Source organism: Engystomops pustulosus, chromosome 1, assembly GCF_040894005.1.
Source record: "Engystomops pustulosus chromosome 1, aEngPut4.maternal, whole genome shotgun sequence".
In the NCBI taxonomy this organism is placed as follows: Eukaryota; Metazoa; Chordata; class Amphibia; order Anura; family Leptodactylidae; genus Engystomops; species Engystomops pustulosus.
The window spans coordinates 97005143-97022230 of NC_092411.1; the positions used below are offsets into that span (position 1 = coordinate 97005143).

General features: G+C 41.9%; 1 protein-coding gene across 1 annotated transcript in view; it reads left to right on the forward strand.

The window, feature by feature from the left end:
- The first annotated feature begins 237 nt into the window (after positions 1 to 237).
- Positions 238 to 17088, forward strand: part of TEP1 (telomerase associated protein 1) — a 36607-nt gene continuing 19756 nt past the window's right edge. The window contains exons 1-18 of the mRNA XM_072149363.1: positions 238 to 396; positions 4132 to 4969; positions 5047 to 5175; positions 5760 to 5894; positions 6016 to 6177; positions 6280 to 6444; positions 6711 to 6782; positions 6882 to 7006; positions 8510 to 8667; positions 8749 to 8858; positions 8940 to 9030; positions 10512 to 10686; positions 10826 to 11036; positions 12045 to 12197; positions 12679 to 12765; positions 12889 to 13016; positions 15862 to 15924; positions 16106 to 16249. Coding sequence (XP_072005464.1) covers positions 4154 to 4969; positions 5047 to 5175; positions 5760 to 5894; positions 6016 to 6177; positions 6280 to 6444; positions 6711 to 6782; positions 6882 to 7006; positions 8510 to 8667; positions 8749 to 8858; positions 8940 to 9030; positions 10512 to 10686; positions 10826 to 11036; positions 12045 to 12197; positions 12679 to 12765; positions 12889 to 13016; positions 15862 to 15924; positions 16106 to 16249 — 2924 coding nt within the window. The 5' untranslated portion in view covers positions 238 to 396; positions 4132 to 4153. The remainder of the gene's footprint in view (positions 397 to 4131; positions 4970 to 5046; positions 5176 to 5759; positions 5895 to 6015; positions 6178 to 6279; positions 6445 to 6710; positions 6783 to 6881; positions 7007 to 8509; positions 8668 to 8748; positions 8859 to 8939; positions 9031 to 10511; positions 10687 to 10825; positions 11037 to 12044; positions 12198 to 12678; positions 12766 to 12888; positions 13017 to 15861; positions 15925 to 16105; positions 16250 to 17088) is intronic.

Sequence of the window (17088 nt, forward strand, 5' to 3'; positions counted from 1 at the left end):
ATCTGCATGAAAAACATTCAAAAAAATGTGCGTATGTGATGTAGATTTTCCGCACGAAAACCTGCAACTGTGCAGTAGCGTTAGAGGAAACACAAAGTTTTGGGGAAAATATGTGTTTACCATAGTCTGCAGTAAAACAAAGTCTGTGGCAAATATACAAATTTATCATACACTTCCACTATGAATAGATATCGTACATATCATTGCTATTTGTGGCTTCCTCTGTAGATTCTTCCCAGCAGTGACAGGGTGGACGCGGGATTACCATAGTATGAGCTCCCTGCATTACACGTGTGGGTGTCTCCGGCAGTGAGAAAGCAGGAAGCAGGAACTAGTGACGAGACCGCTCCCGGCCTGTGTGTACGGGGACTGTACTGACGGAGGTCGCAGTAATAGGTATTGACCCGTGTGATAACAAGACACGCCAGTCCTGCACACACTGCCCCCGTACTCCCCCAGGCCGGTCAGCATGCTGCCCACTAGTGGTGGGTCTATGTACGGCCGGTCTCTCTGGGAGGGAGGTGACTGTGCAGGACCTGCGGGCAGAGCTCCTAGATAAGGGGGCAATAGTACATGTATAGTATGTGTGGCTGCACCACTGGAAGCCAGTCAGTTATATCAGTGCAGCTGTTATGGGGTCATCCTTCTAACTTTTGCTTGTTTGTTTGCCATTATTTAGCCAAATGACCACTACAGAATAATCTGCATTCACTTCTATGGAATTCATTTTCAGTTGAAGAAATTTCTGCTGCTTATACCCTAGATACATACATAGACATAGCCTAGATACGTACATAGACATACCCTAGATACGTACATAGACATAGCCTAGATACGTACATAGACATACCCAGGATACGTGCATAGACATAGCCTAGATACGTGCATAGACATAGCCTAGATACGTGCATAGACATAGCCTAGATACGTGCATAGACATAGCCTAGATACGTGCATAGACATAGCCTAGATACGTGCATAGACATAGCCTAGATACGTGCATAGACATAGCCTAGATACGTGCATAGACATAGCCTAGATACGTGCATAGACATAGCCTAGATACGTGCATAGACATAGCCTAGATACGTGCATAGACATAGCCTAGATACGTGCATAGACATAGCCTAGATACGTGCATAGACATAGCCTAGATACGTGCGTAGACATAGCCTAGATACGTGCGTAGACATAGCCTAGATACGTGCGTAGACATAGCCTAGATACGTGCGTAGACATAGCCTAGATACGTGCGTAGACATAGCCTAGATACGTGCGTAGACATAGCCTAGATACGTGCGTAGACATAGCCTAGATACGTGCGTAGACATAGCCTAGATACGTGCGTAGACATAGCCTAGATACGTGCGTAGACATAGCCTAGATACGTGCGTAGACATAGCCTACACGCGCGCGTAGACATAGCCTACACGCGCGCGTAGACATAGCCTACACGCGCGCGTAGACATAGCCTACACGCGCGCGTAGACATAGCCTACACGCGCGCGTAGACATAGCCTACACGCGCGCGTAGACATAGCCTACACGCGCGCGTAGACATAGCCTACACGCGCGCGTAGACATAGCCTACACGCGCGCGTAGACATAGCCTACACGCGCGCGTAGACATAGCCTACACGCGCGCGTAGACATAGCCTACACGCGCGCGTAGACATAGCCTACACGCGCGCGTAGACATAGCCTACACGCGCGCGTAGACATAGCCTACACGCGCGCGTAGACATAGCCTACACGCGCGCGTAGACATAGCCTACACGCGCGCGTAGACATAGCCTACACGCGCGCGTAGACATAGCCTACACGCGCGCGTAGACATAGCCTACACGCGCGCGTAGACATAGCCTACACGCGCGCGTAGACATAGCCTACACGCGCGCGTAGACATAGCCTACACGCGCGCGTAGACATAGCCTACACGCGCGCGTAGACATAGCCTACACGCGCGCGTAGACATAGCCTACACGCGCGCGTAGACATAGCCTACACGCGCGCGTAGACATAGCCTACACGCGCGCGTAGACATAGCCTACACGCGCGCGTAGACATAGCCTACACGCGCGCGTAGACATAGCCTACACGCGCGCGTAGACATAGCCTACACGCGCGCGTAGACATAGCCTACACGCGCGCGTAGACATAGCCTACACGCGCGCGTAGACATAGCCTACACGCGCGCGTAGACATAGCCTACACGCGCGCGTAGACATAGCCTACACGCGCGCGTAGACATAGCCTACACGCGCGCGTAGACATAGCCTACACGCGCGCGTAGACATAGCCTACACGCGCGCGTAGACATAGCCTACACGCGCGCGTAGACATAGCCTACACGCGCGCGTAGACATAGCCTACACGCGCGCGTAGACATAGCCTACACGCGCGCGTAGACATAGCCTACACGCGCGCGTAGACATAGCCTACACGCGCGCGTAGACATAGCCTACACGCGCGCGTAGACATAGCCTACACGCGCGCGTAGACATAGCCTACACGCGCGCGTAGACATAGCCTACACGCGCGCGTAGACATAGCCTACACGCGCGCGTAGACATAGCCTACACGCGCGCGTAGACATAGCCTACACGCGCGCGTAGACATAGCCTACACGCGCGCGTAGACATAGCCTACACGCGCGCGTAGACATAGCCTACACGCGCGCGTAGACATAGCCTACACGCGCGCGTAGACATAGCCTACACGCGCGCGTAGACATAGCCTACACGCGCGCGTAGACATAGCCTACACGCGCGCGTAGACATAGCCTACACGCGCGCGTAGACATAGCCTACACGCGCGCGTAGACATAGCCTACACGCGCGCGTAGACATAGCCTACACGCGCGCGTAGACATAGCCTACACGCGCGCGTAGACATAGCCTACACGCGCGCGTAGACATAGCCTACACGCGCGCGTAGACATAGCCTACACGCGCGCGTAGACATAGCCTACACGCGCGCGTAGACATAGCCTACACGCGCGCGTAGACATAGCCTACACGCGCGCGTAGACATAGCCTACACGCGCGCGTAGACATAGCCTACACGCGCGCGTAGACATAGCCTACACGCGCGCGTAGACATAGCCTACACGCGCGCGTAGACATAGCCTACACGCGCGCGTAGACATAGCCTACACGCGCGCGTAGACATACCCTAGAACCACAGCTCTCAACAGACTAGTGCTGCCTAGTCCAGGGACACCAGCCACATGGCGGGTTTCTATAATGGTTTTTCTTTGACACAACCTGTAGGTAACATGAACTTCATCCTCCTTCCAGCACCTTCCTCTTGTGTCTCTTGGGAAGAAAATAGGGAGACACCAGACAGATATGTGGGATGGAGAGACAAAACTAATGACATGGAATAGAGATGACCTTTAAGTCTGTTAACCATGAGAAAATGTGTTTCAGCAAACTCACTCTGAGCACATGCAGAATTTACTGGACCGAACTTTAGAAGCGCTGAACTGAACCCAGCATGTCCGTTCAGTTTAGTGATTATAGTAAGTCCCACATCTTCTCAGAGCAAGTTTATCAAAACATGCAACAGGCTTTAAAGGGGTTTTGCCACAAATTTAAGTTAGGCCCTATCCTGTTGATTGGTGGGGGTCTGTGATGAGATCCCAACAGATCACAAAATTGAGGGTCCAGTGGGGTCCCACGTACCTCAGTCGGGCCCCTTGTCACTCTATGCATGACTGTTCTGCTACATTCATCTCTATGGAGCTGACGGAGCGTAACTTGAATTTGTGAGAAAATCCCATTAAGGGTTTGTCTGGGGGTTAAACATAGCTGCTTTCTTCCAAAAACAGCTCCTCTCCTGACCATGTGCTGTTCTTGCTGCTCAGTTGTATAGAAATGAATGGAGCTTAGTTGCAATACTGCAGACTACCCATGATCAGATGTGGCACTGTTTTTGTTAGAACGCAGCCATATTTTTGAACCTTGTGACAATCCCTTTAAGCCTGCCTTTGTGGTGGAAATGTGTGTTACCGTTCTGGTGGTAAAAAGACACAAAGCTCTTATTTATGTGAGGAGTATACTGCTGGTAACTTTTGATAACTTTTTACATTTAGTTATCTTTTTGACTAACACAATTGTTGTGTTAAAGTTTTAGGCTCCATATTTCCACCATGCCGTTGTCTGACACTGGACTACGTGGTGCAAGGCATCAATCACAGCCTCGGCGAAGACTTGCGTTAACCTTGCCTGGTGCTAATCGGTTTACATCTGTTCAATCAGAGATGGAGCTCAGTGCGCCTAAAAATGGATTACTCCAGCCTTCCTGGGAAAAGGGATCTCTTCCTCCACTTTTGACCACTAATTCAATATTAGCCGGTGGTGTAAAGCTGTCCTCCAAGTCCACATTTTCATCAAACCTTTCTTCTACCTGCAACTCCATTCTCTATAGTGGCTCTGCTCTTACTCCTGTAGAAACAAAATGCTTATCTACATCATTTTCTGGAATATTAAGTTCATCCCCAGCTTCTAAGACAACAAATCGTTCTCTGACATCTGAGGTTGCTTGTTCTGCCCACACCTCCAATATTTTATTGTCTCCTACATATGCCTTAAGCTCTTCCTTGACTTTTGAGAGGGCTGAAAACCTGCATTATTCTTCAGCTGCTCACATTGATACCTCAACTATCCCATTGTCCACCAAGCAAAGTGAGGTCATTGTGTCACCTCTACCACTGAATGTAACCATGAAGCTTGATTCTGATTTGATTTCTGAGGTTGAAACCTCTAATCTTTCTCTGCATCACAGCAAGGGCATTGAGAAACAACCCATTCTTCAGGGTACAATGTCTAAAGAACTGCAACTCCCTTTGATAGATGACCAGTCAAAAGGTTTTCAATTACATGATGATATACAAGATAACATATTTTTATCAGAATTTCTTGAAGAAGAGGAGCAGCACGGTGAAATATCCATGCCATCAGTTGAGGTAAAGTAGAGCAGTAGGATCACATAGTGATATAAAGCAGCTGAAAAGTTGATAGCTTTTTCACTTTTAAATCACAGCTTGCCATGGAAGACTGGTCAACACGATCGCCTCAATCTGCTGAGATTGAAACCCTTGCCCAAGACCAGGGGAAAAAAACTGACATTATTCCTAGAGAGGAATCGAATAATCTGCTAAAGCAAAGGAAGGTTAGTGAATGTGTTCAGCAAACTCTGGACCTCAATTTTGTTGTGATACAGGCGACTTACAGACGACCCCAAGTTACAGACGAACCCCTCTACCGCCTGTGACCTCTGGAAAGCTCTCTGGATTCTTTACTTTAGTCTAAAGCTGCAGTGATCAGCTGTAAGATGCCTGTAGTGAAGTTTTATTGATAATTCTTGTTTCCACGACCCCAAAAAATTTCAATTGTCACTGGGACAAAAAAAAAGATTTAGTGTGGATTTAGAATGATAAAATATAGCTGTTTGGACTTGCGTACAAATTCAACAAACCTAAAGAACCTATCTTGTATGTAACCCCAGGACAGCTAACCAACAAGATGGTGGCCAAAGGAAAACATTTTTGTTCTACATTATGTGAATTTGTGGATATATTTAACTTATTGTATGTGATAGAAGTTTTCTTGGTGCATACAACATGTAGACACTGCTGACCCCAGAATGAAAGTTTCATTACATTATACAATCTATAAAGGGGCATTCCATGTTTGCCTATGTGAAAACACAATTTTGATTATTTTTAGCTATGCCTTTTACTTTATATTTTACAGATGGCTTTAATTTCTGCTGTATGTTGCTCACTTGTGAATTCGCCCAAGTTCACTGATCCATCAGATAATACCCGTGCTGACATTAAGGATTTGTGTGAAGATGTTGCAAAGTTTGACCCAGAGTTTATATTGAAGGTGAGGTGATTTGATTAGTTTGGAGAATTATTCTTCGATATTCTAGAGATTTCAGGGAGGCAGCAATGTAGCTGAGACTTACTGTTTTCAAGCTAATACAATTCTTCTTTGGTCTCTTCAGGTTGCTCTTTATACAAGACAAGAGCTCAATATACGTACTACTGCTAATTTTCTACTTGCCTTATCTGCTGTTCTTCCCGCCTGTCGACCACACCTGCGAAGATACCTGTGCTCTTCTGTGCAGCTGCCAAGTGATTGGATGGACGTACCACGGATGTACCAGGTTGGACAGATTTGATACAAATTCTCTCTTCTCGTTTGCAAAGTTGTCTTCTCACCATAGGCAACAGAGCCCTTAACTATTACATTTTATTATCATTCACAGAGTTTAATAGGGACTGGAGATAAACTAGCACCACTGCCTTCCTGCCTCCGTAGGGCATTGACCCTCAGGTTTCAAGAGTTCAGTGAATATCAGCTGGCCAAATACAATACCCGTAAACAACGCGGGAAACATGCCTCAAAGAAAAAAAAGGAAAAAAAAACTAATGTAAGAGTTATTCTTATTTTTTTCATGTGTATGTTTTCTGAGATGGCGTTTGAGCTGTAAAGTTGGCAATTGCATCTAGTCTACATTCTAATGTCCAGACGTTGTACAAAGCCACTTGACCAGTAAGTGTTTGTATACCTCTTTTCCTACCAAATTTGCTTTGACCCCTATTGGTTTAGAATGGTAGTTGAGAAACATCATCTCTGCATATGATGGTATATATGAATGAATATGTTAACAATCAACTTTTTTTTTTTTACATGAAGGACTCAAGAGTTTTGAGATGTGGTATAGGTTTACGGAAGCTAGAAGCTTTATTTAAAATACTAGAAAGCAAGGTGAGTTGTTCTACCATAGAGAGATTAGAACATGTTGATTGGCAGTTAAAAAGTCATTCCTTTTATGTATATCTATTGTTATAAAATATCTCCTCACAGTTGAAACTTCCCACTCCTGAAATTACTGGCAAGAAGACTAAAGACAAGTTCTCCATGAAGAGTCTGATTCAGAGATTACATATTTCTAAGCCAGCTAAGCATGTAATGAGTCTCCTTGGATGCAGGTCATTATCTTTTTCCATGTGCAACTTTCCTTTTTCTAAGCTTCTCTTGATCTCTTATGTCCTTAATTTTTCTACACTCCTTGACGAATTAATTTCCACACCATATGAAAATTTAAATCGATATCATTTCAAAATAATTGATTACAATATTTGAAAGGATGCATTTATTAGGGAAAAATATACAGTAGGAAAACTATTAGCCTTTGGGGACATCTCTAGCCTGGATACATGATTTATGTTTAGGCATGAAGGCATAAAAGATCCATATGGTAGTCTGCAGCACATTTGATCAAGCATATTGGAGCTGGGTCTGTACACTCTACACACTGGAGGATGATTCCAAAATACTTAACGGGGCAGCTCTATCAGGACTTGCAAGCCAGTTTTTTGGCACAGAAGCCGTGAGGTGATTGCAATTACCTGCAATCACGATTATTTCCCCCTCCACGCCCTCTTCACGCAAAATGGGTGTGGGGGGTGTGAAGACATGGATTAAAGGGGTGTTCCCATTTTAGTAAAAAAATGTTATTGTTTTTATGATAAAAAGTTATACAATTTTATGGAATGTGTCTATGTTTGGCACTAGTGGACAGAAATCTGACCATAGTCACATAGGTGCACAGCTCATTATAACACAGACAGTATTTAGAGCTGAGTGTTGTAACGCGTTGTGCACCTGTGTGGCCATGTTCAGATTTTTGTCCATTGGTAGTAAACATATAAGCTTTCCATAGAATGACAGCAAGCAAAGATCTATAAAATCGTTAGGAATTGATACAGAAAGTATATTGGAAAATTGTATAACTTTTTTTTATTATAAAATGAATGACATTAATTTCCTGTAATGAAAATACCCCTTTAACTATAGCCTGAGAACATTCAGGCCTGAAAGATTGCAGGCCATAGCAAAATGCTACACAAGGCAAGACCTGCCATAGAATTGTCCACCAGCGCAGCCACCTGTCAGGTACATCAGGAGGCCAACAAGCTTGAGCAAGTCATGGGTCGATCCCAGACATAACACACAGCTTGGTGGAGAAGGGAGGGAAGTGAGCGCTCTTCTTCTCTTCCCGTTCCATAGAAAGATGAGCAGATGCGAAGCTCAGTTATGGCGCGGTGAGATTTTTGTGTGACCGGGTGCCGTAGACCTCTATGAGGGCCAGGATAGCGGATGTATCACAGACCCCATACGGTTGTGTACATGAGGTCTTAGAATTATGTCTTCTGAAGATTTTAGAAACTGTCATCCCTCTAATGTCTACGTAGGTGTAGTATTACATGGTGTTGTATTACAACATGCTCTATTTTTTATTTTATTTTTTTCTAGGGATGACTATCAATTGTCAGACAACAGTGTTCTCTTTTATTGTATGGAGGCCATAAGGGACAGCTTTTGCCTTAAAGGATCATTTTGCTGACAGCTATGTAGTGTATGGACAGCCAAAGACTTGTGTCTTGTGTAACACTATACTTGATTGATCTTATCCTACTTTCTTTTTGCAGGTATCCCAAAAACCTGGAATTATTTTCCCGCAGTGGTCTTGAAGGTCCTTGGCAATCCCATCTATCTGGCCAGAGAATGAAATTGAAGCAGCCTGAAACATGGGAGAGGGAGTTGAGTCAGAAAGGGAACACTGGCCCTGTGTGGGAGAGTTTGCTTGGTGGGTGTCAACAAGTGAAAGACTACTCACAAAATGTTATTATTATAATTTATTACTAATGTATTTGCTTTTTTTCCTTAGACAATCGTAAAGTACCTTTCATGGCATTGTTGAGGAATCTGAGAAATCTGATTAAAGCAGGTGTCAGTGAAAAACATCATCGCAATGTGAATGCACACCTGTCCAACCAGGTATAAAAGGTTTTCAGGGTAAATGTATTTTGCTTGCTTGGTATGACTGTGATCATTGCAATTATCTGACTTTTTTTGTAGAATGCGGTTATCAAAAGCCGGCTTTTCCCATTTCGCTTTCTCTCTGCTTACAAAATTATTCAAGATCTAGAGTGTCAGCTAACCAATGCAGGTCAGTTTCTTGTAATATATATGAAATAGTTCTATAACTTGCTCTGTAAAAAAATGCATTGCAATCTGCAGGTATCATGTTAGGATACATTTAGACAAACGTGTGCTTGCATGGCTGAACACACGTGCTGAAAAATGAGCGCTGCTCAACCCCCTTCCGTCTCCATAGAGAGGGGAGCATAAAACTTTTATAGTTTTGTGAGAAAAGATTCAGTGTAACTTTTCAGTATCAATTTGCATATCGACTCTTTCTGGCTAAGAACTCATAGGGCAGGGGCTCCGCTCCTCATTCTCTATAACATGCTACCTATAAATTACACTACATTTTTTCATAATTGTGCATTGTGTTTATGTTTTAATCCTCCTAAAAGTTTTTGACTAAATTAGCATCCGTATATTGACATTCCCTTGTAGGGTGCATCCTTACTCAGTTCACATCTAAGTAATAACTTCAGTTATCTGCATTAGTTATTGTGAGCCATAACCAAGAGTGGTTGGACGCACAGAACGGGTTTAATCATTTAATTATATATCCTCTCTGTATAGTTGCTTGAAAGATTTGCATTTGTTCTGTGTGTTAAGCCTCATCTGATTTTGGCTTCATTAACTGATGCAAATTATTGAAGAACTAATGGAGATGTAAACTGGGCGTTAGTTGAAAGACTGCAAGGAAGCATCTATATACAGTTGCTAATCTCTCCTGAGATGTGAAATGGGCCTCATTCCAACACTTTGACAATAGGAATGGTAATGCCTGGTTGTCAAATTATTTTCACATTTCTAGGAGCAGTTACAAAGGAGCACATGTAGTGTTAGCAAAAAGTGTTCCACGTTGTTATAGGTCAGTGGTGGCGAACCTATGGCACTGGTGCCAGGGGCGGCACTCAGAGCCCTCTCTGTGGGCACCCAGGCCATCACCCCAGCATGAAGGTCACCAGACAGGTCTCAAAGAATCTTCCTATAGAATCTTCCTACAATGATAGGCAAATTTGCCCTCCTACTTTCAACTGCATTGGTGTCTTTAGGAGGCTGAACGATTTAAAGTTGTCAAAGAACAAGGAGAAATAAATTGCTGTGCTGGCACTTTGCAAAAAATAAGTGGCTTTTGGTTGAAGTTTGGGCACTCAGGCTCTAAAAGGTTCGCCATCACTGTTATAGGTGTTGCATCTCAAACCAAATATTTTAGGTGAAGTTGAATGACATGAACAATAATAAAACCTACAATTTTATTTAAATAATAAAAAAGCACTAATGTTGTTAACGCGCTTTGTCTGGAGCTGTCCTCAATTCATATACATTTATTAAAGCCGCAATAACAAGCTAGGCAATAGTTGGTGCTGTAACTAGATTAAAATCTGGAAGAAAATTTATTTATCTAACTTGAAGGTAAATAATATTCTGTAGTGTTTAGAATGTGAGATATAACTAGTATATGCAACCAGGTAATATCCAAATTTGCTGTATTGTCTCCTTTGTGCACAGAGAAACCATTCCCCACCAATAGTGTCCTCCTCCAAAGAATTTTTCGTAGGGAGAAGACAAATTGTCCAGAGCTTTCTCGCAAGCATTTCTCGCGATATGAATTAAGAGCATGTTTGGCTTTTCCAGTTGTCCATCGCTTGCTTAAAAGAGAGAAGGAAGCAATAAAGAAAGCCAGGTAAGGTCTTAAATGGCACCTATCACCGCTTGCTATAAAGCAAAAGGAGCACGATTGCGGCATGTGATAAATCTCCCCCAATCAATGGATGACTTGTGCTCAGACTGACTTTCTCATAATAATTTTTTTTTATCTTTAGGACAATAAAATTTAATAAAAGTGTTGTAGAAAGCTATAAGAAGTCACTGGAGGAAGCCATTCAGATATCTGCACGTCACAATATCCCACCAATACCAGGACGCACAGTAATTCTGATGTGTGTTAATTATTCAATGTATGTATCATGCCATGGAGCCAAAGAACTCGCTGTTAGCAGTGAAATAAGTTTTCGGAGAAGTGAATCACCCACAGTAAGTTACATAATGACCAAATTGATTTGCAAAATAACTTGTAACCCATGTGTCCTGTTCATTTGTTGACTTCTCCAAGCCACTCAGCTAATAAGAGAGTGAACATGGCATTGTCTGAAGAAAGATCTGCTTTAAGATCTGATAAGTAGCAGACTTGTCAGTCATGATGTACAGTATAAGAGCAGTGATTGGCTGCAGCAGTTTATTGCCCTTGAATAAAATACCATATAAAAGTCACAGAATGGGAGCCACACTATCTGGAAAATCTAAACATCTAACCCTTCACACACACATATATATTGTAGGGGTTCAACTCAAATGTGGGGGTTGGCAATGACAAAGCTCTCATGGACAGCAGGGTTCAGGTTCAAACTGTGCATTTATTCCAGAAAAACAGCAGTATCAAACAAAACATCAAACAAAATCCTTGCCTGTCCGGCACTAACTATACATTTGGCGGCCCTTACTAGCCACTGGAGGGCTTCTCCCTGCCAGCATAGAAAATACGTTCAGTAACCCTGTGTCACTCACGTGTGGCTCTCACATAGTCCAGCCTCTGTGTCTCCAGGTAGAGAGCCCATTCTGACTGCTCCACACCCTTCTTTAAGGGCTTGCGCACCTGGTGCATTGTTAGACACATTAGAAACTGGAAGCTTTGGTCTGGAGCAGTGATTGTGCTTCTGTCTCCACTCCAGCAAATAGAGTCCTGTACCAGGTCTTCCAAGAGACCAACACATGGAAAACAGCTTCCAGTGTGACCTAATGCACATTCTGGTCGCTGTCACAATGTATATATAAACAAAATAAAAACATTAGGAAAATTTCAGAATGTAAATTTTACTAACAATAAACATTTTGTAAGTAATGTTGTTGCAGCTCTATTTGTATCCAATATTTTTCACAGTACTGTAACGTCATGAAACAAAAGGAGTATTTCCAAATTTACAATGTGTTTAGTGATGTTTTGTGTACATAGAGGGTTATTTATACATATTCTCTTTTTCCTAGCTCATAGATGTGGGTTTACTGTTGAGCCTTATGGTAAAGGACACAGCAGAAAATGCAGAAATTATCCTGTACAATCAAAACCACTATGTCAAAGCAAATCAATCATCAAGTCCCCTCCTTGAACGTGTGGGCGAGGTTAAGCAACAAGCTGAGGTAAAAGAACTTAACAATATCATACTTTTATTCTGTACATTGTATAAAACCTTGTAGAAAAACAAATACAAATCTAGCATCAAACACGTTGAGGTCTCAATAAAAACTTTATTCATGATCCATCTTTAAAAGTATTCAGAAAGACATAGGCCATACGTTGCATCAGCTTGCCGACGTGTTTCGAACTTAGGCCGTGCTCTTACTCATAAATCATTGTACATGAAAAGGAGAGTAATATAGAAGTCATAACAAAAATTGGTTCATATTACAGTAAAAAGGGAATTATCATTATCAGTAGTGCACAGTACATTTACAGTACTATGTAACCTACAAAAATGATATAATCCCTCAATATATAATTAGGTTTGTAGTCTGTAGGAGCTGTAGCGACATTACAGGTTATGGTAAGGTAGTAATACTTTCTGCACAAGTTCAAGTGCAAAAGATTTCCATTATTTGTCACACTATAATTTACTTTAAGGGATTGCACCAACTCACAGTCATGCCCTTTGAAGAAAGGAAGCCCATGGCAGAATACCTCACAGAACTTCTTGTGAAACGCACTAAGGTAAGTGTGTAAATCCTGCACATTTAAGACTCCTATAATACAAAAAGTGTCAAATGGCCTTTTCAAGTATTGTTTCATACTTTTGGCATCACGCTATACTATGATAAGTTTCTATTTATACAGGTAGACACTCTGCTAGTTTTTGGAGATGGTCCTTTAAATGAAGAGTTTAAGACTGTGATGAAAGAGTATCGACGCCTAGTGAATGCTGATTGTCTCTGTGTGACGGTGCTACCTAATGGCTTCAGAAGGTACATTTAGTCAATTTGTATTTTCACTCTGCTTTTTCGTTCTCCAAACTGTAAGGACAAATGCAAATGTACAAAAAGATTTGTTTATCTCATCTTTCAGATATTCAGGCTTGTGATTCTGTGATCTACAGAAACACACATAGTGACAGTTAAAGATATAGTTCAGATATAGTTAAATATATAGTATACAATCTACTGATAAAGATTACTCACTTACTTCTTTAACTGCGTGTAATCATACTCCCCTATCCCTGAAACTCCATTCCTGAAATGTGGCCACTGTTCACTTGGCCTACTGCCCAAAATCTAATTTAAAGGGAATCTACCACCAGCATAAGGTATTGTAAACCAAGCACACTGACATACTGATGTCTGCCCCCTCTGGCAGGATCTGCTCTTCTTTAATGGGAACATGTCACCAGGAGACCCATTTTTAGCACTCCCCCAGTCCCCACAGAGCATAGTACATACACTGCCAAAGTGTTTTTGTATAAAAAAAAAATAGGTTTTACAGAAAAAAAGATATGTTATATAGTACCTTTCAATACCATGTGCTGTGTGACTAGGCACTCGTCCCCTGGGAGTGGCTGGAAAGGAGCAGTCCCACCCCCACCCTTGGGAAACTGCTCCTACATGTCTCCTTTTCAAATAAATTAATAACTCACATCACTCGGAATTGGCTGTAGAGGAGCAGGGGCCGTCGCTTATTCAAGTGATGGGTGTTTTCTTATATTTGAAAAGGAGTAGTTTCCCAAGGGTGGGGGGAAGCTGCTCCTCTACAGCCACTCCCAGGTGACGAGTGCCTAGTCACACAGCACATGGCATTGAAAGGTACTATATAACATATCTTGTTTTCTGTAAAACTGAATTTTTTTTATACAAAAACACTTTGGCAGTGTATGTACTCTGCTCTGTGGGAACTGGGAAAGTGCTAAAAATGGGTCTCCTGGTGACAGGTTCCCTTCCTATGCCTATGCTTTTAAGAAAAAAAGGCTTTAAAAATCATGCAAATGAGCCTGGGGGCTTCAGGCTCCGTTAACACATGTGGAGCACAGAACTCCTAATTTGCATAATTTTAAGAGCCATTTAAAGGACACAAGAAGCTAAAAGAGGAGTAGATACTACCAGAGGGGACACATACCAGTATGGTAGTGTGCTTGGTTTATTGTCCTTCATGCTAGTGGTAGATGTCCTTCAAGGACTTTTACATGGTTCAGTTATCGTACTTAAAAATGTTCAACACATTTATTGATCATCTTTGCTTATTGGAAAAAGGGCCAAACTCAGCCACTTGTTATCTGGTCTCATCTTTTATGTGACATTAAAAATAATTGTTTGGAACCAGCACATGTTCCCTTGTAAACAGATTGTGTCCTGCTGGCCGTAATGGAAATGAATTGCTGAAAGAATGTATAGCTGGTTTTGTAGCGATTTGTCCCCCAGTAATTGCCCGGTAAAATATCCTTGAACGTGCAACGATAAACCTGCTGGACCTGTATACCGTCTTCACATTCTGATCTGTCAAATTAATGAACTAGCTTGCCAGAATTCTGAGAAATGGAACTAAACTCAGTATGTCAGTTCAGTGGTTGACTGTGACCGATTACCCTTCCTGGACCTTATGTTAGTATTCATAATTACAAGCTTAAAGGGGTTTTCCCACGAAAGAAAACTCTCACATCTCAATACCCTAGTGATGTTAACACAATAAAGATCATTTTAACACCTTAATTTACAATTTTACAATTTTTATTGCTGTTTTAGCTCCTATCACTCCATAGGCTGATCAATGCAAAATTCCAGGGTGTGGGCGGGGACTCTCTAAGCAGACACATTATTATCCATCTAGTTCTGTGAGCTGACTATGTGGTTAGATTATTAGGGTACAGGTGTATATACACTTTCATCTGGCTTCTGACATTGTACTAACACACTGACACGTAGAGAGAGAGAGATGAGACAGATCAGAGATGAGATGCATGATGCATGCCTATTACACAGAGACATGACTGACAGAGGATGACAGACTTTTAAACTGTAAGCTCTGCTACATCTCTGTTTTCACATATATGTGACTGCCTCCCCCTTCCCCCAGATACATTATCTGTCTGTAGTTTGTAGCTTGTAGATTTTCTCTACACACGATGTGGTGCTGGCAGGAAGTGAATCAGTGAGTGTTAGTATAAGCTCTGTGCAAGCACTGCAGGGTGGCGTGGATACAGACACAGAGCAGAGATAGACAGAAACTCAGATGCACGGAGTCGCACAGGAATCCAAGATGTTGGCCCGACCCTAAAGTCAGAATTTACAGGGTCGTGTCTAGGGGCAACTGAAATTGTATACAGTGGAACTGATAGAGACAGGTTGAACTTGTATCTCTGAAATACTGTATTTTTGTTAATAACAGTGAATTAGAGAATGTGTTTTTTTTATTATCTTGAGTACATGTAAGAAACTTGTCTTTGTGGGAATGCACCTCTAAGATGCTGGAAAGCGATTGGTCATGGACAGGTGGAGATCGCATGACTCTTGATGGCTATTATGACAGCTGATGAGCTAAAAGACATTTCTGAACCTTGAAAGGCATGCAGAACTAATAGATGTATATTGGGAAAATACCTAATATCCTGCCTTCCCCTTCACACACACACACACAGTACAAAAAACATGGAGTAAAATGGCCAAAAGATTGGTGAAGTATCCAATTTTTCTTCAGTCCATGATTTAATGCAATGTGATATAGACATAGATACTTGTTTTCCTAATGTTACATACTTTACACTTGTACCAGGTCTGTGTATATTGCTGATCCTTGCATATTAAATCATGTTGTTTTAATTTACAGTGAGGACTCCATTGATCAGTGTAATGATGTGACGTTGTGTGGTTTTACAGAACAGGTGTTGAAGTAAGTTTATCTTTATACAAAACTAAACTTGGGTGAGGAAGATATTTTTTTTCTGCAAATTTATGTACTATATCCAGAAATGTTTAGTTTATTTTGATAATATTTCCTTTTTCTGTTTCTAGTGACTTAGTTTTTTTAGTAAAAAAAAAATCTGTTTCATTATAGTATTCTTATTTTTTAGGTATGTTTCAGAGAGGGGAACTGCTAGACTTTTAGATCATGTGGAAAAAGTCAATGAAAGATTCAATATTCCAGAGGACCCAGAGAATGTCAAAAAGAGACATGCAACATCTAGTGCTCTAATTACCACTGTTCCCCAGCAGAAGTAAGTGATTTTATCACAGTCTAAGGCTAGATTCACACCGCATTTTTTTTCATATGCTCAGCATACCCAAAGACTTAATCTGGCAGATAAAGGCATAGGTTTTGCGTCCGTTTGCACAGTTTACGTTGCATATTGTGCAAAACACTTGATGGAAAAATGCGGGAAGCGCAGAGCAGTTCCCCAGTGATGTTACTGCCCATACTGTATAAGTAGAGTGAAATCAGGTGGAAGGTATCCTGAACATCATCAGCAGCCAATCAACAAATGCTGCTGATGTTCACTACTCCCTCCACATATAGAAGGGGGGAGGCACCTGGCAGTGTATTTGCATCCATCCAAACATATCCTTACAACATAGGCAAAAGACATGTCGTTATTTTTTTTTGTTATACTTTATGTAACCATTTTATTGCAAACAACACCGTACAAAAACATAAAAAATAAACCACATAGTAGATGCAATAAAAGGGTAGGTAATACAATTTATTACTAGTAATAATCTTTATTTATAGCACCATCATATTCCGTAGTGCTTTACATAACATAGGGGACTTATACAAATAAAATAGAACATGACAGAGCACAAACATTCAAATGGATAAAAAGGAGTGAGCGCCTTTCTTACAAGAGCTAACAATCTGTGAGGATGAAGGTGTGACACAAGAAGTAAAAAGCTTGTATAATGGTCCAGCCATTCTTTATAAGGGAACAGAACAAAATATAATAAATAAAGGTGCTGCTGCTTGAACCAGCAACCAGTTGCCATCTTATATATAAAGTCCAAGGTTAATAGGATTGCAGAGAATCCTCAAGCTTGGTATCTGTTGGTTGCTGGATAA